Source organism: Sceloporus occidentalis, unplaced genomic scaffold, assembly GCF_023333645.1.
Source record: "Sceloporus occidentalis isolate IW3139 unplaced genomic scaffold, rSceOcc1.0.p SCAF_3, whole genome shotgun sequence".
Lineage (NCBI taxonomy): Eukaryota > Metazoa > Chordata > Lepidosauria > Squamata > Phrynosomatidae > Sceloporus > Sceloporus occidentalis.
In genome coordinates, this window is record NW_028316983.1 from 117,593,452 (window position 1) to 117,614,337 (window position 20,886).

The 20,886-nt window shown below is 41.6% G+C and overlaps 1 protein-coding gene across 3 annotated transcripts in view; it reads left to right on the forward strand.

The window, feature by feature from the left end:
* TOR3A (torsin family 3 member A) overlaps window positions 1–20,660 on the forward strand; it is a 44,475-nt gene extending 23,815 nt beyond the window's left edge. Inside the window, exons 3-8 of one of the 3 annotated variants that reach the window (XM_089515942.1) lie at window positions 7,457–7,722; window positions 8,411–8,586; window positions 10,156–10,280; window positions 15,251–15,400; window positions 15,562–16,347; window positions 17,348–20,660. In XM_089515942.1, the coding sequence (XP_089372068.1) occupies window positions 7,457–7,722; window positions 8,411–8,586; window positions 10,156–10,280; window positions 15,251–15,400; window positions 15,562–15,812 (968 nt within the window). In that variant the 3' untranslated portion in view covers window positions 15,813–16,347; window positions 17,348–20,660. Of the gene's footprint in view, window positions 1–7,456; window positions 7,723–8,410; window positions 8,587–10,155; window positions 10,281–15,250; window positions 15,401–15,561; window positions 16,590–17,347 lie in introns of those variants that run through there. The other 2 variants (XM_089515944.1, XM_089515943.1) reach the window with 2 other exon arrangements.
* The last annotated feature ends 226 nt before the right edge of the window (window positions 20,661–20,886 follow it).

Genomic DNA, 20,886 nt, shown 5'->3' on the forward strand with positions numbered 1-20,886 from the left:
TCCCTAACTCAGCCACCAAGGCTAACAATATCTTTTAAGATATAATGTAACTGAAACCCCTCTTTTAGAGTCTGGCTACCCTGAGTCTCTCATTTCTAGACTCCCCAAAACTAATACGGTCCCTCTCTGGACCAAACAGTTCCCTATCTAACTATTCCCTCAGGAACCCCTGCAACCCAGTCCTCTCTTGGACTTGACTGTTCCCCTCAGCATTCTAAACCCCAACTGCCAGCTCAACTGCCAAGCGGAATGTTCAAATTCCTCATCTGGCACCTGATTGGCTCAGGGCATCTGCCCTCCGATTGGCTGATTGGCAGTCAACTCGTTACAAACCTCCCCCCTTAATAGGTTCATTGATATACATAGCCATACGGTTATATGGAACAATTAACTCTCAATTATATACAATCTCATCTCTATAACCTTATATAAAAATTACATAAACACCATCACTATATATATTTATACATATATAACCTTTATATATATACTTGTTATATATATTGACCTATTATGACAACTTATCATATCTTTCTTACACATTTAGCATATTATAACCATATCCCATATTAGTTGTTGGGTTTAACACTTTAAAAACACTTAAATAATCTTTTTTCTCATCTTCAGATCTTTTATATGCTGTTTAAATGTTTCTGTCAAAAATATTTAATCTTTTAATCTTCTTCTCTTACTGGATTAAAGACTGATGGGACATCATCTCCAAACACTTTCCCCCGCTCCCAGTATGGTTTTAAAAATATTTTATCTTCCATTATAGTAATGGCAAACAACAATATATGGGTTTTCCAGTCTATCAACTCAATTATATAATTGTCCTTTTCAGGCGTTTCTTCTGGATCAGTCCTTGTAATCGACAACGTGTTTCTTTTCATCAGTTGTGGACTTATCACCACATCTGGTAAAAAGTCTTTGTTTCTTCCTGTTTTACTGGACCAGATTCTTTGAGTGCGTTGAACAATCTTTACATCTTTTCCTGTAGACTGTAAAGCGTCTCTTATCAAAATCAACACGTTTTCTAGATAGTTCATCACGATCTTTGGTCTTTTCTTTTCTGTTGAATCTCCTTTTTTAGTTGGTTGATGGCTTTTCGGGTCCCACCAACGCATGCCTGTCATCTGGTCACCACCCGTATGTTTGACAGTAGGATGTTGTGTCCTTTTGACTTTGTAAGGATGTTTTTCCTTTAACCTTGAGTCTTTTCCCTCACCTGATTTTAACCAAGGTTTTACACTTTTAGGACTCTTTTCCTCCTGGCTAACTTCTTCTCTCTTTTTAGCTCCTCTGACCACAGCCAAGTTTTTTATCAGGCTCATTATTTATTATTTCCACTTGGTCTTGTAAGACTTTTCCTTCTTGTATAAGCTCTACTTTTCCTTTTTGTCTGTGACTCTTAGTTTTTATACCGAACAGCTCAAGTTGGAGAGTATTGTATTCTGCTTTTATGTGGCAAAACAGGGTTTTCCATCTTTTCATTTGTGTATTGGCTTTATGGCAATTTTTCACAAGAGTTTGAACTTCTCTGTCTTTAAAGTTTAACCTATTTTCCAGTCTGGCAATCTCGGTGTATAGATCTTCCCGTTTTAACTTTATGTTATCAATCTCCTTCTGATCTTTATTGACTTTTTGATGTAGAATCTCATTTTCTTGTTTTAATTCATATAGCTGTTCTTGTACCTTTTCACTTTCCTGTATCAAAGCCTCTTTCTCTCTCTCTTTTTGACTAAATCTCTCATTTGTTTCGTCTAACAAACCCTGTAGCCTGATACCATCTTCTTTAAATCTATGTAGGAGCTCTTTATCACTAGTTGAGGACAGTTTTATCTTAGAAATCTTATCTACTAATTCTGAAATAATCTTTTCTTTTTGATCTAACTTTTTCTTCATAGAAACAATTGTTTCTGTTTTTCCTTCCATAAGGCTTTGTAAGATCTGGTTTTCTAACTCCAGTTCATTTATTTCTCTTTTAACTGTATTGGCTATTTCGTCCTGTCCCTTAGATCTCTCCTCAGCTCCTAAGTTATGGTACTTCTTAAATATCCGCATGTGTCAGTTTAAATCATTCCCAATAATACAATCTATTGGGATTGAATCATATATTGCAAATTTCCATTGCAATTCCTGACCTCGGAAGGAGATATTTACATTGGCAACTGGTACTGGAAATTCAGGGCCTCCTAAACCCTTTAAAACCATTGTTTCTTTTGGGCACACATCATGAGGTTGTAGTAAGTGTGATTTAACTATACACACCTCAGCCCCTGAGTCACGCAAACCACACACCCAGTTCTTATTTATTTGTATCAATTCTCTATGTTCTTCGGTTTCTAACGCCTGAGGCAATAAACAAGGTTTTGGAGACGTCTTTCTATTGGCGTCTGTTATTGTTTCAACTGTCGTTTCTACAGCCACTGCTGCCTCTGATCGATCTCTGTGACAACATTCTTTTATCTCAAGGTCCCACTGATGTTATGCAATAAGCTGATTTTACTTTGGATCTGGAATCGTCATCAAATAGTGTTGGGCAATTATATCTTAGGTGCCCTAATTTCCCACACTCATAACACTTTTTTGGATTGCCACCAGACCAATCCTTTGACCAACTGTCTCCTTTATATTTCTCCAGGTCCTTTACTTCCGTGCCTATCTTTTTTCTCTCAACTTCAGGACTTTTCTTGTCTTGTCCAGGTTGAAAGTTTATACCATGGTCATTCCTCTCTTTTGAGTACTGTCCAGTTTTAGAATACCTCTGATCCATTCCTGACCCTTTCCCCTCAGTCCGGGGCCATTTTCTATCATCCTCCCTTATTAAAGCCAAGGTGTCGATAATCTTGGCCGCCTCAGCTATGGTTTTAGGTTGTCGGTCCTGAACCAACCACCTATAGTCCTGGAGAATGACGTTATAGAACTGTTCCAGTCCTATCAGATTCTGTAGTTCATCTTTAGTCGTTATTTTGGACCCCTCAATCCAACTTTTCAATAAATAATCTAATCTACATCCTAGCTGTGTATATGTTTCATCGCCTTTCCTCTTAATTGCCTGAAACTCTCTTTGGTGGTGTTTGGGAGTTAATCCAAATCGCTGTTTTACCATTTCTTTAAACAGTATGTAATCTTGGGCTTCCTCTGGCCTCATTTCAGCATAAATTTCTGTCAGACCACCACTAATTTGTGACCTCACATAGCTCATCCGCTCCTCTTCTTTTACATTCAGCTCTTTACACGTTCTCTCAAAATTAGTAAAGAAGGACTCAATATTGTCTCCTTTATAATATCGTGGAAACCTCTTCATATCAATTTAAGGTATTTGATTCACCTCAGCTACCATTTGAGTTTGAGGGATTCCTTGTCCTAAGCCCCTCACCCGAAGCTCATAATCCATTTCTTGTTTCCTTAAAAGTCTCTCCCCATCTCGATCTTTTATTTTGGCCATTTCAGCTTCGATTTCTTTTTCCCTCAAAACCCTTTCATGTTCAATCCTATCCTTTTCTCTTTCTCGTTCAAGTTCTTTTTCTCTCAAAACTTTTTCACTTTCAAGTTCTTTTTCTCTCAAAACCCTTTCATTTTCAATTTTGGCCATCTCAAGTTTGATCTTCCAAATCTCCACACTCTCCTGAGATTCAGATATTACAGTGTCAACACTAGCCACCATTTCTTCTCTGACTTCACCATTTCTGGCCCTGCTGGAGGTTTAATTTTTTTAGGAGGCATTGTTGATAGTATTTCCTTACGATTACCTCAAACTTTTACCTCAGGAAATACTCTTATTTTACTCTATCTCAATCGTGTCAAAAGAATCCACTTGGATTTAAAGTCAAACTAGTGATTCCCTACTTTTTACCCCTGACGTTTACCTCAGGAATCACAAAGTGTGCTTTTTCTTTTTCTGCTAGTCTCTTACTATTACCAACCTGTTTACCTCAGAGACTAATCTTATCTAGGGTTGTCAGTTGTCAAGTGATCTCCTACCAATTACCCTTTTCGATTTTACCTCAGAGATCACTCTTCTGAATCCAATGTCTAGATTTTAAACTGTAGGTTTTTGTTCCTTTCAGTTTAAACCTATTATCGGGTATCTGGTATTTCCACTCAGACCCCTTAACTTCAGCACACTTCTGGCCACCTGATTTGTCAAATCCAGGCGCCCTAAAACTGCAACTTTCTTTTTCTTCCAGTCCCCTACAATTTACCTCATCAAATTACCTCAGGGACTGGTATTACTTATCCGATCTAGTCAGTTTATAGGTAATCTCTTACACAGTACCCTTAACTATTACCTCAGAGATTCCCCTCGCTGACTTATACCTCCTTATTTTATCTGCTGAACTTTTTAATTTTCAAGTTCAACTCAAATCTCGGGTTTCTGGTAACTTGAACTCAGAACCCAATAATACCACTTGTTTCTAGTACACTTGTCCTCAAGTTCTCCGCCACTGGATTTTTCGTATCCCGGTGTTGCTCACCAAATATGTAACGGATACCCTCCTTTTTATGGCTGGTGCTTGGGCTTTTCCTATCCCACCGCTGTCACCAATTATGTAACGGATACCCAAACCACAATCCCTTTTCTATAATGGCAAGCGCCTGGGACTTCTGTTATTCCACTGCTGCCACTCCATTTACTATTACGAACCCCCTTTCTTATGGGGTAGGTTCACCTTATTATCTAATATGTTATCGTGGATATAATATATAGGACTGACAAGCCTTTAGGTAAACCAAAATAAAAACTTTATTGAACAAAGGGTTAAGGCAGATTTTCCTTGAACTAAATGATAATCTGTTCAGGCACAGGTTACTTAGTTACATTCGTATTCTTTTACTTTGCTACTGTTATGTCGCTTTCCCCAAGTATTCCTCAATCACCTAAGTACTTTCCTATCCCTCTTTAGGCAATCCTTTTCCCTAACTCAGCCACCAAGGCTAACAATATCTTTTAAGATATAATGTAACTGAAACCCCTCTTTTAGAGTCTGGCTACCCTGAGTCTCTCATTTCTAGACTCCCCAAAACTAATACGGTCCCTCTCTGGACCAAACAGTTCCCTATCTAACTATTCCCTCAGGAACCCCTGCAACCCAGTCCTCTCTTGGACTTGACTGTTCCCCTCAGCATTCTAAACCCCAACTGCCAGCTCAACTGCCAAGCGGAATGTTCAAATTCCTCATCTGGCACCTGATTGGCTCAGGGCATCTGCCCTCCGATTGGCTGATTGGCAGTCTCCTTGTTACACATGCACTTGACCTTTAGCTCCTGGGATAATTTCTAGGGCTTTTCCCCATGAAGTGGTGCCATGTTTGCAATCCTTACTAAATTAGCCTTTTAGTTTATTGGCCAATGTAATCAACAATGAAAATGAATGCTAATTTAAAATTATGCTTCCTATCTAATTTCCTAAAGATATTAAATCATGTTCATTTTTTAAAAAATGTAAACCTTATTAACCACATTTTGCATTTTAATGGTTTTGTCTTAACCCTTCCTTCCTGAAACAGTGTATATTACAAGTGATGTTGCTCTACCTGTTCATAAAATGGGAAATAGTTAATGTTAGCGACCTAGTGATCAGAGGGGCATGGTTTTTACCCATTTAACCCACGTCAAAAAGATGCTGGTAAAATGGGGTGTTTTGGGGGCTGAATCTATTTATTTAGAAATACCGTATTTTCTGGAGGATAAGACGACCAGGCGTATAAGATGACCCCCAACTTTTAAAAGAAAATTATAGGCTTTAGCCTATACTCACCGTATAAGGCTACCCCTCCTCCGCGCCGGCGCAGGGCTGCCAGCTTCCCAGGCCTCTGGAGGCCTGAGAGGCCGGCGGCCCCGAGAGCACGCGCTCCGGCTTCTGAAGGGCCTCTGAAGGCGCGAGATTTCGCTGCCATTCCCCCCCCCCAAATGGCGGTGCCCAGAGCAGCGAAAAGCCGCAACCGGCAGCGGCAGTGGCGGCGGCAGGAGCAGCCAGGGGCCGGCTCAGAGGCCTCTGCGGGCCGCATCCGGCTCAAAGGCCTCCGTGGGCTGCATCCAGCTCAAAGGCCTCCGCGGGCCGCATCCGGCTCAAAGGCCTCCACGGGCCGCATCCGGCCTGCGGGCCGGAGGTTGCCGACCCCTGCACTAACTAGAATATGTTCCTAATCTTAAGGCCAAAACAGATGGCCCTAAAGGGGCGCCTTGGTTCTGTCCCTTTAATTATTACATCAGGGCTGTGGCAACCACACATCACAGCCCCCATCTGGCTTTTTTCCCCATGCAAAAAGAAGTGGCAAAATTCTTGCTCCTTTTTGTGCCAGAAAACCGCACCTTTTCTGTTGCTGCCACGGCTTTTTAGTGCTCCTGCGGTGTGTGGCGTCTGCATGCTGTGCCACTGTAGTGCTGAAAAGCTGCCCTTGAGTGGGCAGCAGAGCAGCGTAATGCCAGCTTTGGGGCGGCATCAGGGAATGTGTCATGTGTACGCCACACCGCCAGGAAGCCAGCACATTGTGCTGGTCTGTACTGGCCCTTACTTACAGCTCAACTGGGATTTGTAGTCCTTGATGTTTCTGGGCAGCTGGAAGCTTGGACTCCATTGTCTAGGCCTACCAGCCCCTTATGATCTACCTCAGGGCAGAGAGCTCCCCAGAGGCAGTCAAAAGAAGACTCAAGGCTTGTGTTTTAAGGAGGCTTTTTAAAACCTTTCTTCATAAGCATCGCGAAGATTCAAAGATTTGAAGATTCGCAGCCCAGTCCCAGCTCCTCCATCTCCTTGGTCAGTTGTCTTCTCTTCAGCTGTGAGGTAAACCCTCATTAGAATGCACCGCCCCCCAACATTTAACCCTTTGATTTCTGGGGAGAAGTCCTCTGAAAGTGGAGGGATTTCCATTTATCCCAGGCAGTCTTTGAGCTTTTGAAAAGTTGTGATAGTGTTTTGAAGATTCTATCTCACCTACCAATGAGGCACAGAGTATGTATGAGGTGAGATTACCACTTGCATCCGGGACCCATCTCCATCAGTCTGCAAGTTATGAAAACTGGATAATGATGATTAAATATTCCAGCTCAGGGACACTAGGATGCCAGAAAACTCCAGATCAAAAGTTCAGTACTTCAGTTCTTAAATATCACACACAAACTGATGTGGGTTCTTTACTGAGTTTTATCCCTAATCTTCTCCTTAGGGATAGTGGCCAAATTAGTTCTCTAAGCACAATCACACATCATGAGTTTCTGCCTTCTTTAGATCCATATTTTCAGCTTGGATATGTTCACTTTGGACAAAAAAGTGGGCCAATATAATTGGCTATAAGTTCCCCCCCAAGAAGATCTTTATTTGGGTTAAAAAGAAATAGAATTCTCATCTTAGGAGATGAATTTCTAGTAAGGAAACTTTTATCAACCCCAAAATGACATGAAAAGATCTTCTTCCCTCCCTCCCTTCCCTCCCATATCTTTTCCCTACTAGGATTGGATCTGGATCTGAGCAGGCGACTCCATGGACAACACCTGGTGAAACATGTTGTTCTGAAAGCTATTCAGGGCTTCCTGGAGACACCAGAGCCAGAGAAAGCACTGACTCTTTCCTTCCATGGCTGGACTGGCACGGGCAAGAACTTTGTGGCTCGGATGATCGCAGAGCATTTGTACCAGGATGGCCTGAAAAGTGATTGTGTCAAAGTCTTCATCTCCCTATTTCACTTCCCTCATTCCAAATATGTGGACATATACAAGGTGAGAACACATTTTTCAGAAGAAGATAACAGGTGTGCCAAGTAAACTATAGAAGGGAGTTTCTGGTGCAGCTTTTTTGTTTTGCCATTTCCTGGTGTTGACATGAACTTTGATCCTCTGTTCATAACATTTTATTTTGCACTAGAATGCAGACAACACACTGTGTTCCATTTTGTGTTTTAGGCTGCATCCAAACTACAGAATAATGAAGTTTGGCACCACTTTAACTCTCATAGCTCAGTGCTGTAGACTCCTTGGAATTGTAGTTGGTTGTGGCACCAGAGCTCTCTGACAGAGAAGGCAAAACTACAATTCCCAAAATACCATTGCATGGAATCATGGCAATTAAAGTCACATCAAACTGGATTATTTCTGCAGTGTGAGTGCAGTTTTAGAGATTAAATCCAGTTATCTTCTCAGCATGAGTAGGCCTATTGAATTGGTAGGATTTACACAAATATGGCACTACCATTCAGGAGTAGATTGAGTGGGTCTGTGAGATTGATAATTGAATTTAGACCTTGGTTGTTTAATCTGGAAATTTGTTCTAAAAGCTTTTGTAGTAAAGCATTGCATTATTAGTTATTGCAAACTACCTTGTGACAATTATACCCCACATGATGGAATATAAAAATATTAAATAAATGTCCTGCTGTGTAACTCACATTGCTTTCCTGTGCCCATTTAGGTCCAGCTATCCAGAGAGATCAGTGAGACAGTGCAGCTCTGTGAACAGTCCTTGTTCATCTTTGATGAGGCAGAGAAACTTCATGCTGGCCTCTTGGATGCTCTAAAACCCTATGTGGATCATTATGACAGCATTAATGCAGTGAATTATCGACGGTCTATCTTCTTATTCCTTAGGTGAGGAATAAGGGGGTGGGATTCAAAGTAGGGTTATCTTTCTAAAGGAAGTATTAAAAGGCTGTGCATTCTGGAGAGAGTAGCCAGCCAAAACAAAACATGTGAAGGAAAATGTAGTGATGCATCCAGACTTCTGCTAGCATATATGTTTGATGGCCCTTCCTAGAAAGGGACATGGCTTTCTTGCCATTTCCTGAGCTACCCTCATCTTCAGCTTTGATTGCAAAGTTATTCAAACTGGGGCAATAAGAATTGTATGGGAACCTGCTTAGTATTAGTATTATCCCCCTTGTGAACAATAAACTGCACCTGCCCACACTACCAAGGCCTATGGCTTTAGGGGGAGCAGAATCTTGTCCAGTGATATTACTGCGCATAGTTTTTACTGGAACTCACAAGTATTGTTTAGAGGGAACAGAAGCAGCTCTCTCCCTGTTTCATACTGCATATGGAAGTCCCTCAAAATGGACTTTCTCCTGGCCAGCTCACTAGCATGCTGCAGTTAGCAAATAATTAATGGGCCTGATGGTAGGAATGGAAGTGAAAAGGCACAAGTCCCTTTGTTTCAGAATGGGGGAAGAAGACGCTTATCCCAGTCAAAATATGCTGCTTTTCTGAAACTTGCTCTTGAATCCTTCCAAGACTGCATATTTGAATCTCACTCCATTTCTTGCCTACATTCTCTGAAATTGGAAGGGCTCACAACAGTTGTTCCTGATATGAAAAACAAATTGGCCTGTTTTAGCATTTCTCACACAAGTGCCCTTTGGAACTAGTGGGATCCAAGCCAATTCTCTTCTGTTGACTTTTGTGAGTGCCTTGGGTGAGTGCCATCAGTCTAGCACCTTTTAAGAATATGCCTGGGAGCTTAAGAAAAGCAACTGGAACCTGATTCATATCCTTCGCAGATGGTGTCACTCCAGAGTTTATTGGGCTAAACCTCCCATCAGCCATCGTCAATGGTCAGGGATGATGGGAGTTTGTCTAACTACATCTGGAGGGCCACAAATTGACCTCCACTAGTGTAGAGATAGCCCAACTCATTATTGTAAATAAACATATCACCTTCTAGGCCTGATTATTGAACCATGGCATTATCTTACATTCTCCCTGCCTCAGTGGTAATCCATTGCCCTGGCTGCAGCCTTAGATAAAGTTTTTTGGTAAGGTTCTTGTGTTCTGTAGGGTGGTACAATGATTCATAGACACCATGGAATAGGGCATGCCTTCTATTCCAGTAGTGAATTTAAGAGAAAGTAGGATACAGATAATTTAAAAATGAAATTAGAAAAAGCAAGCAGTTGTAGGTCCGATGAAAGAGTTTGCATTAAACTACTTTAGGGAGGGATTGTAGGCAAAACCCTCTTGCAACTCCTCCGACAATGTGCAACAGTATCTGAACCACTTCCACTCACCCTCTCTTCTCTGAGGGCAAACTAGAAAACTCTGATCCCTAATCTGGGAACATTGCCCATAGTACAGTGTCAGTTTTACAACATGATGATGATGTTATGGGATCACTAACCTCTGTTGATGAAACAGTGCTGATTTCCCCCCCTTCTCATCCAGTAACACAGGTGCAAACATCATCAATGAAGTAGCCCTAGATTTCTGGCGAACTGGCCGAGCCAGAGAGGAAATCGCCATGGAGTTCTTAGAGCCATACTTACGGGCTGAGCTGATGGAAGCTACAGGTGAGAAGTTGCTTTTTCCTAACACGGTAGGTCACACTGTAGTCCTCTTTAGAAGCTGAAGGACTTTATTTCCAGAAATTTTGGAAGGGCCACTTCTCACACAAAGGAAGGATTTTCATTCCTCCATGCTTACTGGGTCGGTGCACCTATATCCAAAGAATTCTTTTCCAAACACATTTTGAAATTCTGTTCCACAGAAGAAGATGACTAAGTGTATATCTAAAATGGACTGTCAGGGTCCATTGTACAGAATTTTTGTCAAGCATATGTTCTGTGGCTACATGGTGTGTGAAATAACCCTATAACTGTATACTGTGTAACCTCCTGCAGGGCTAGCCATGTTAGTCTGTTGCAGCATAGAGTCTTCTCGTACTTTAAAATTGACACCTTACTGAAAACTTATAAAACTGGACTTGATGGGACTTAGAGCCCACTTAATTAAATGCATGAAATATTACTCTGAGCTGAAGGGTGTATATGTGGGTGGGTGGGTGTGTAAAAGACAGTACAGTGGTACCCCGGGATACGAATGCGCCGCCTTACGAAATTTCCGGGTTACGAAAAAAATCCATTGAAAAAAACTGTTCCGGGTTACGAAGGTTATTTCGGGTTACGAAAAAAATTTTGGTGCTTTTCGGCGCTTTTTCGCACGAAATCGCGGCTTTCGCTATTAGCGCCTATGGCTATTTCGGCTTGCGAAAGATTTCGGGTTACGAACGCGGCGGCGGAACGAATTAAATTCGTAACCCGGGGTACCACTGTAAACAATAATGCCTGAGGGGAATTAAATGCAGAAAGTCCAGAGGATTATAATTAAATTAATTGGAGCCATTTGCAAAAAAGTACAGTGGGCCCTCCGCATGCATTGGGGTTAGGGGTTCAGGACCCCCATGAAAGTGGAAAAACTGCAAATAAAAAAAACCACTATGTTTTTAGCTGAGAGAACACCTCTCTAAGAATCTCTGGCCTGTTACAGACTGCCAAAATAAAGCTGCTTTGGGTCTCTTTGGAGGTATGCTGTTTAAATGATGCATGCATCCTAAGAATCCGGAAGCTGCACCAAAGCTGCACTCCAGTGCTTAGGAATGGAGTGTGGCTTTGGCGCGACCTCCGGACTCTTAGGACCCATGCATCATTTAAATAGCATACCTCCAAAGAGACCCGAAGCAGCTTTATTTTGGCAGTCTGTAACAGGCCTCTGGTTCTCCAGTGTAACTTTATGGTTAACATCTGCCAGAAGCTGACCATAGAATCGGTGTTGCCAACAAGCCTCGAAGATATTCCCCGGAATATTTTACCAAAATCCCCAGAATTCCCTAATATTTACCAGAATATTCAGTTAAAATCCCTGGAACGAAATTAATTAAATTCCCCGGATTCTGGGGAATTCCCTGGAAATGGGCAACGCTGCATAGAACTGCATTGGAGGACTTACAAGTGCTTAGAGAAGTCTTCCCTCAAGGAATCTCTAGGTCCTCTACTACAGCTTTTGGTGAAATTTGACCATAGAGTCATGCTGGAGGACCTAAAGATTCCTAGAGAGAACATATTAATCGAATCCTTGAATAATCAAATCCACAAAAGTCAAAGCTGTAAATGTGGAGGGCTAACTGTAGTTGTTGATAGTATAGACATCCTGGCATAGCAAAACAAGTAACGATAAACTATTAGTTTGCAATCCAACATCCTCTTAGTATAACTTAAATATTTGCACATGGACATACATTACATGAGCTCTACATAAGCTCCAAGCAGAATAGCAATATTGCAGCTCATGTTAATGACTACTGTAGGTGCCATTGCACATGTGCAATACATAATACAAAATGCACAACCACACATAGACAATGTCAAAACATAATGTGTAAAAAAAGGCACAGAGAAATATGCTGTCTGCACAATTCCACTCCTGCCACTATCAGCAGAATATGTCCACTGTACATTGGTAACCGCATGCTTAGTGTGACTTGCACCTATGTATGTCTCTAACTGGATGCTACCCTTTATGTCAGTATTATAATTATCATTGCCTGGACTTTCTGTATTTCACTTCTCTTGGAGCTTTCTGTTTACTCCTTTGGCCCATCTGGCTCTCTCTTCCAAGATTACACATCAGATATCTGATGAAGTGAACTCTGGTCCCATGCAATTTATACCATAACACATGTTAGTCTTTAAGGTGCTAGTAGGCCCTTTGTTATTCTCATGTATGAAATGTTGGAAATGCAACAATGTACAGCATTTAAAGAGTTAAATGTGTCTTATTAGAGAGAGCAGCACTGATAGCGCTGAATTATGTTTCAGTGACCTAGTCTCCTCATATACTAGCCACCTGTCATAGTATCTCAGAGATATAAGCTGATTGATAGTCTTAGGGCTCACTCCCCACTTATCTCTACCATCTCTCTATTATCTCACTGCTACAAAGGTGAGACTATTCCTGGTCTCTCCTGTCTCTGCTTAGTCTATCTTAGCACCATTAGAGAGATTTCCTATCTCTAATGGAGTTCTTATAATAACACTTTAGTTTGTTTCCTATAGCCATTGGTGTTATTATTCCTTAATCATAATAGTTAGCCTCTGAATGCACACAGTTTTTCATCTTTTCCAATGAGCCGTGTTATCTGACAATATCTCAAAGTATGATAGCCTCTGTTTATTCATTCTGGCTTCTTGAGTTAATTTGTTCTCAGATCTGTTTATTGGTCTTTTTGACAGTCCTCCATCACCACATTTCAAGTGCGTTGATTTTCTTCCTGTGAGCTTTTTTCACACTCATATAAATAATAATAACAATAATAAATAAAACTTTTATTTATATCCCGCTTTTCTGTGACAAGATGATCAAAGCGGCTTACAACATGTTAAAATCCACATTTACAATGGGGCAGATGATTCTAGTTCCTTCATAGTTAACTTTTCAAGTCTTGGGGGCGAAACAGACCAGCCCAAAGGAGTGGCTTCTGGGCACCTCTTTGAGTGCCAGATTGGGGCCATGGCAACTGCACACCGTGGCCCCGATCTGGCATTTTCTCAGTGCAAAAAGAAGTGGCAGAAAGCCACTCCTTTTTATGCCGGGAAAAAGATGCCTTTGCCACTGCCGCATTGATTTTTTTCACATTTCTGCAGTGCACGGCATCTAACTGCCACACTGCCAAAACGCTGCCCACCGTGTGGTCAGGCGTGTGGTGTGATGCTGGCTTGGAAGCGGAGTTGGGACATGCGGCGTGCAGATGCCACACGCCCAATCTGCTGGGAAGCTGGCATATTTTGCCCGTGTGTTTAGCCCCGTAGTCTTCTTTTGATTTCCTGAGTGCAGTCTCCATGTTGATTTATTACTGAGCCAAAGTGTAAAAAATCTTTGATGTCTTCATCATTCATATTTAAGGTGGGTAAATCATCTGTAGTCATTATTTTTGCTTTCTTATTACTCAATTATGACTTGCTTTTAAACCTTTTTCCTCTACTTTTATCTGTAGTCATTGCAAAGCTTTACTATTTTTGGCAAATAATGTGATGTCATCTACATATCTGAAATTATCAATGTTCTCTCCTCATTTTGTTTCTTCCTCACTGTCCATATTATACGTCCTGCATATAAATTAAATAGATAGGGTGATGAAATGCAACTTTGGCTGGCCCTTTTGCCAGTAGGAAACCATTGTGTGTTCTAACAGTGACCTCTTATCCAGAGTATATGTCACAGAATCATAGAATAATAGAGTTGGAAGAGACCGCAAGAGTCATCCAGTCCAACCCCCTGCCATGCAGGAAATCCAAATCAAAGCATCCCCGACAGATGGCCATCCAGCCTCTGTTTGAAGACCTCCAAGGAGGGAGACTCCACTACACTGTCATACATCTGGACAATGCAATCCAAAGATTTTCGTGATCTACACAATCAAAGGCTGTTTTTCTTATAAACGTATTTGCCATGCTCCATTAACCAATGTATGGTTGCATTTTGATCTCTAGCACTTCTTCCTTTTCTGGCCAGAGCTTGGACATCTAGCATTTCTCACTCCATATAGGGTAAAGTCTTAAGCCTCACTTTGCTTGCATGGGAAATTGGTGCAATAGTATAAGTGTTACTGCAAGATTGGGACATGAATACAGTCGGCCCTCAGTATCTGCAGGACAACTGTTCTGGACCCCCCTCAAACAGATACCAAAATCTGCACATGTTCATGCCTGCATTGTCCCGAATGGTGGTGCATGTATTAGGGACAGCCCCCGTTGTCCTGTGATGGTGCATACATGTGGCCTTATCACCACTGGGAACAATGAGACTTAATGGTGGCATGGCCACATGCACATACCGCCATGGAATAATGGGGGATGTCCTTAATGGTGGTGCAGCCATGTGCATGCGACACCATTGAGGACAATGGGCGCTTGCCATCTCCAGATGCTTGGATCTGTGGATGGCAAATCTGTGGATATCGAGGGCAGACTGTATTATGGTTACTCTTATCTAATGGTTACTGTATCATTGGCAAAAATCCTCTGCTAATGTCACCACCATCTGCTGCTCCCTGGTAACATCCCTGCAGGGCTTTTCTGTTGCCATCATCACTGGAGCTGTCAGTTCTCTTCTGCTGATGGGGATGAATTCATCTTAGTGCCTGATGTCTCCACTTTGAGGATTCCATTTTGCGTGACCCTGATAGGAATCCAACCCTTTCATAAAGTCTAGTCTTCTGGCATTGTTACTCTCAGCTTTTCCAACAGACTTAAACCCCCCTCACTGCAATAAGGTGTGCATCTGAGTGAGAGCACTCTGTCTGTCTAGTTTTATTAATAACTCTGGCGTGTCCAATTGGCCAGTGGTGAAAACTGAGGTGCCAATAGCAGAATATGGCTTAGCTATAAGTTTACAAAGTGAAAAACCTGTCTAAATAGAGAAGTTTGTGTCTCCAGTTCTTTAGCACTCTGTTTTTACACCCTGAAATTTGCACACTTTCTTCCAGTGAACCCTCTCCCAAATGGATCATGGTGGAAGAAAACAGAGGTGACAGCCAGGAAACCAAGGATGAGTTACACAGAACTGTTTTCGGCTCCTGTGGGATCTTTCAAGAGAACCCATAATGTTTCACATGCTGAGGAACAAGGCCTCACAGGTGTGCTTCCACAATGCTCACTTATAGAGAAGATTTAGCTGTGTACACCATTATGTACACTGATGGTGCTCTATAACCAACCCGCCCAAGAAAGCAAATGTAACCATATAGGTACAATGCTGTGGAGATTAATTCTTTCCCTTTTATGCTTTTTTTTCCAGATAAGGATTATACCTACAATGGCCTTCTAGGAGATAACCTCATTGACTTTCTAGTGCCTTTCTTGCCCCTAGAATACCGCCATGTGAAGCTGTGTGCCCGGGATGCTTTTCTAGCCCGGGGCCTTCCATTCACTGAAGAGGCACTGGATGAGGTTGCAAGGATGATGGTGTTTGTACCCAAGGAGGAGAAACTCTTCTCTGCCCAAGGCTGCAAATCAGTCTCCCAGCGAATAAACTACTTCATACCCTGATGCTGTGGGATCTCACTGCACAAGTACTGCAAAATGCAACCTGTTTCTTGTTGCACAAAGGCCCAGTACATTGTGAAACGTATTGCACTGTGATTAGATACTGTATTTCCCTACTATGTTGGCGTTACTGGGATACAAAAAAGAGAGAGAGGAGATTGAAGAAATTGCTACAGGCAAATAGAGCTCCTGTGAATAAAGGAATGCCATGTAGCTGGAGTCTACATGAAAGGTGCTAATGAAGAAGAAAATCATGCCTTTGGAACACTTACCCTTATTCATTGCCCTGAATGGGTGTCTTGCAGGGAGACATTCCAGCTGCAAAAGGAGTAAAGTTTCTTCACATTATGTACAAGATTGAGACTGTTTCCTGCTTGGATTGTTTTAAAGATATGACTGAATGAGGAACTAGAATGTTTGCTTACAATACAATAAGCTACTTCCTGTTCCTGTACCCTTGTACAGAAATTAGGCATGAAGGAAGCATCTTGCCCTCACTGTAGAGGCATTGCACCAACCCTTTCTATGGCTTAAAAAGGTACTTAAGATTTGGCAGTTTAAATGGCATAAGGGTACTGCTTCATATTTATGTGCCTCCTGGAACATACCTACTCTACAAAGAATGGATTTTCTACCAAGGATTTTAAAACTGAGAGGGTCATGGTGCTTTGCGTTGGGAAGGTTAAGTGACAAAAGCCAAAAGTTCAGGATCCAGTGTGATGCACTTCCAACCTGGCACTGAAGTTAAGCAATAAGCTTACATACAGTCAGTACGATAAAAGTGTTTGCATCAGCTAGTGTTTGATGGCACTGCAAACCTACATCTTTGCAAACTAAAACTTGGCAGTTACCCAGTTTGTAGTACAAAACACAACCGGTAAACTGGCATTCAGACTAGGGTATTTTTTGGGCTAAGAGGTAATGCTGGTCCAGGTCAAATGTACTCTAGTTTAGACCACCAGATATGGGTGTAGTGCAGAGGTGGGATCATTTTGGCCCTCCATTGGTTGGACTATAGTTTCCAATAGCCTAGAAAGCTTTGTGAGTAGTGAGACATGCTTCTGGATGACTGTACACTTTCTACCACTATTGTAGAGTTTCCTTAGGGATTTGGTATATCACCCAGAACTATGCAGCTGGTTGCAGAATATTAAGTATAAGTAATGAGTACACCTTCAAACTTCCACCCACATGCCCTATACAATCATTAATGTAAATGTCTAGTGGTCTGGACCACAGGTGTGGTTGGTGCAATCACACCTTCCACTACACATACACTAATTAATCCAAATTAGGAATCTTTTCCCAGGGGAGCCATAACATCAGTGCCATATGGATAGCAGGGCTCAGCATCTAGGGTTTTTTCTTTTTTGAATTCTGCAGATACTTGACACATTTTACATAATGTAAAACTTGCATTTAGCTATTCATTTGGCTTGCAACTATCTCCATGAAAATTGTGAATGAGAGAGATGCCTTTAGATGTCTGTACATTGGCCAGAACTAATAATAGACTTGCATTTCCTTTGTTTGCTTAGTACAAGTGCTAGCCAAAGAAAATATGATAAGGTATTTGCTGTCTGGGCTTGCCTGCCAAATGATAAACCGCGTGTGATCAAGGCTAAAGTGACAAAGGAAAAGGAAATTGAACAGAACACACAGAAGTCTCTGACTGGTAGGTCAACAATGTTCTTTAACCTAGGCCACATTGTGAAAAAGAGTTTGCATTGCAATGCCACATCCATAAGAGTGATCTGCTGCTCAGACAGTGGACTTGTAAACCTCTGCTGCTGGGTTTGTAGCTGAAAACCTCAAATCCAAATTAAGTATTCTGTGGCTCAAAAACTTGGCAAAGTGGCAACAGTTCAGTGCTGGTCAGCCAACGTAGTGACGTGGATAACCTTGGGTCATGAGAAAATTGGATTCAGGTTCCATCATTAAGCTCATAGGAAAGCTGCCAGGTTTACCTCATTGTGCATGGTTTCTACAAGCATAATTGGAATAAGGGCATTTATGCTATCCAGAAGGTTTTGCAGAATAGTGTGATACAAGGATGATAGCCAGCACTCCTTTGAGGGAGACTTCTCTCCATAAAATTATTTGATTGTCCATCCTCCCCAAAGCCTGTGCTATGCAAATACCATTAGCCAACAGGAATCCTAAGGTGAACTGGAAGCCTAACAAAACCCATTAGCTTTTGCATACATACTATAGAAATGACCAACATAAGAAAGACCACATTCTTCCTTTGGTAGAATTGAGATTAAACATAGCACATTTTGGAGGATGGCAACTTTATTTTAAAAATAGGGAAACAGAAATTTGGGCGGGGAGAGACAGATAACCCTGTGGGTGTAATGCAGATCAGGATCCTGGAGCTACCTTTTGAAGAGAGGTCTTGACGGTCTACAAAACAAAAACACCTTTGCCAATTCAGGTGAATGTTAGGATTCTCAGCTGTGGAGGCTTAAACTTACTTATAGTGAATTCAGCAATGTTACGTCTGTTGAGTAGTTTCTCTCAGCTCTGAACACATAAGAGTGCTTGCAAGTTTGGTTTCTAAAGGACATACATAGTCTTGACTTCATTTTTGACTCTTTTGCTCCTCACATTGAGACTGTAGCAAAGTCATATCACTATTTGTCTTTATAAAATTGTCAAAATCAGACCTTTTCTTTCTGTTTCCTCTGCCAAGACCTTAGTTCATGCCTTGGTCATTTCCTTCCTTGATTATTGTAATCTGCTTTTGACTGGTCTTCCATTACCTCACTTTAGTCCCTTGGTTTCCATTCAACATTCTGCTGCTAAGATTATCTTTCTGGCCATCATTTATCATTACTCCACTTTTGATATATCTTCATGGGTTACCCATTCCTTTTAAGATCCAGTACAAGCTTCTTGTTTTAATTTTCAAAGCGCTACACAACCCAGCACTCCTCTGTCTTTCAGCCTTTCTTTTTACCAGCCTGTTTGAGATCTGGGTTCTAGGAAGGACAGGTTGCATACCTGTAACTGTAGTTCTTTTAATGGTCATCTGTCTACTCACAGAAATGGGGTTATCCTGTGCCTGCGCAGTGCCTCTTTTGGAACCTTCTAGAGCATTCAATAAGCATTTTGGTGACGGCTCTGCTCACCTCTAGCAGCCCTATATAAGGCCTTCCCATGGAATCCACCAGTTCCATGGAAGCAGTTACTCTCAAAGTCAATGAGTGTGAGACTGTGATCTTCAGGACTGGGAAAGACTCTAGGATCTCACCATCAAAAACATTTTCCTCAAGAGGTGGATCAGCTGCCACCCCAGTAGGAGAATTTTGTGAATCCTCTGCTTCAGAGGTTGGCGGCTGCACTTGTGGAACAGCTCCGGAAGCCTGGGCACCAGCATTGGTGAAGTGGTCAGGATTCGACTATTCCTTTGAGGCTAAGGAACAGCTACAGTCTTTCTCCCTGGAGTGCTTTTTCTTTTCGTATTTCCACTGTTGAATCACTGACTGCATTTTGACCTCCAGCGATTCACCCTTCTGTCAGAACTATCCTGTGCAGCCTTTAATGGGGCTGAGATGGATCCCACAAACAAATGTTTGGCTCCATGACGAGCAAAGGAGCTGCCAGTCGGAACCAAAGTGGACTTCAAAGGTCTTTCTGTGGCTTCCATACCAGCAGAAGCAGACAGCCAAGAAGATGGCATTTGAGGCCCAGGGGCCTGCTCATGCAGAAGTGCCTTCAAAATGCAACTCTGTTTCATCTGATTTGAAGCATAAAGGCTCAAGTGGGCACAAGGGGCAACCACATGAGCTTCACCCAGACAACCAAGACACTTCAGATGTTCATCACATCCCAAGATTCTAGTGCTACAGAAGTCACACTTTTGTAAATCCCAGAGGACAATAACAGTTTCAATCCCCAATGCTAGGCAACCCATATGCAAAGACCCCCATAATTGCTGTGGCTGAATCGACCAAGGAAGGTCATGACAAGACCAAAGACAGAGCACAATTCCTATTGATACTGCTGCGGTGGTGGACTAAAGGGAACTGGTGGTCCCCTAGGCAAGGCTGCTGGAGGTGGGTAGGCCTACTGACAAAATGCTTATGTAATGTTGTAGAAAGTTCTGAAAGATGCAATGTACAGGCACAGGATAACTCCGTTTATGTATATTATGAAGAACTTAAGACTCCTCACTCAAGCTACTCCTCCTCTTTGGCTCAGCTCCGTCCTTTTATACTCACTGCTTCATACATACTCTTAGAATTGCTGGTTGCTCCTTCCCTCGCTATTCTTCAATCTCAAGTAAAAACTTTGTTTTCCAAAGCCAAATTTAAGAATATTGGAAATTAGCATTACAATCTTGTGCAATTTTATATTTGTCCCTTTGCTCTATATTACGTATATTGTATTTTTTTGTATTTTATCTGGATAATGTTTTACAGTTTTATTGTATAGTTTTATATTTTTATTATTCCTTCTTTCCCTCTGTGTGTAGATATATTTTAAATTGCATGCCTTAGGCAGGACTCACTGTTTTTGGTTGTTTTACTTGTGTGCATTCACAGAGACCATGAAGAAGAAACAGTAAGACAGGCAAGCATTACTACTCATGTTACAAACAGGACTTGTGCTGAGAGACTGTGGCCATCATTTACTGGCAAAGACAAGATTTTAACCAGTCATGCCAATGTGTAGTTCGTTTGCTTAATCTCTGGGTTACATCAGCCTTGCCTTCTGGCTTTTATCATGATTGTTAGGTGGTAATAATAATAATAATAATAATAATAATACAGCTACATCTCGGCAATACTATTACTGAGCCAGTTAGTCCCTATTCAGCCTTCGCTTATGATTTTTTGGGGGTAGGTTTAAATTACACTGGTGCCTCGGGATACGAAATGATCGGGTTACGAAATTTCCGGGATACGAAAAAGTTGGATTGGCAAAAACTGTTTCGGGTTACGAAATATTTTTCGGGTTACGAAATTCATTTCGGCGCGAAATTCAAATGCTGCAAAGTGCAGCTATAGGCTTTCCAGTGCTAACGGATTATTTTTCGGGTTACGAAATTTTCGGGTTACGAAAGGAATGG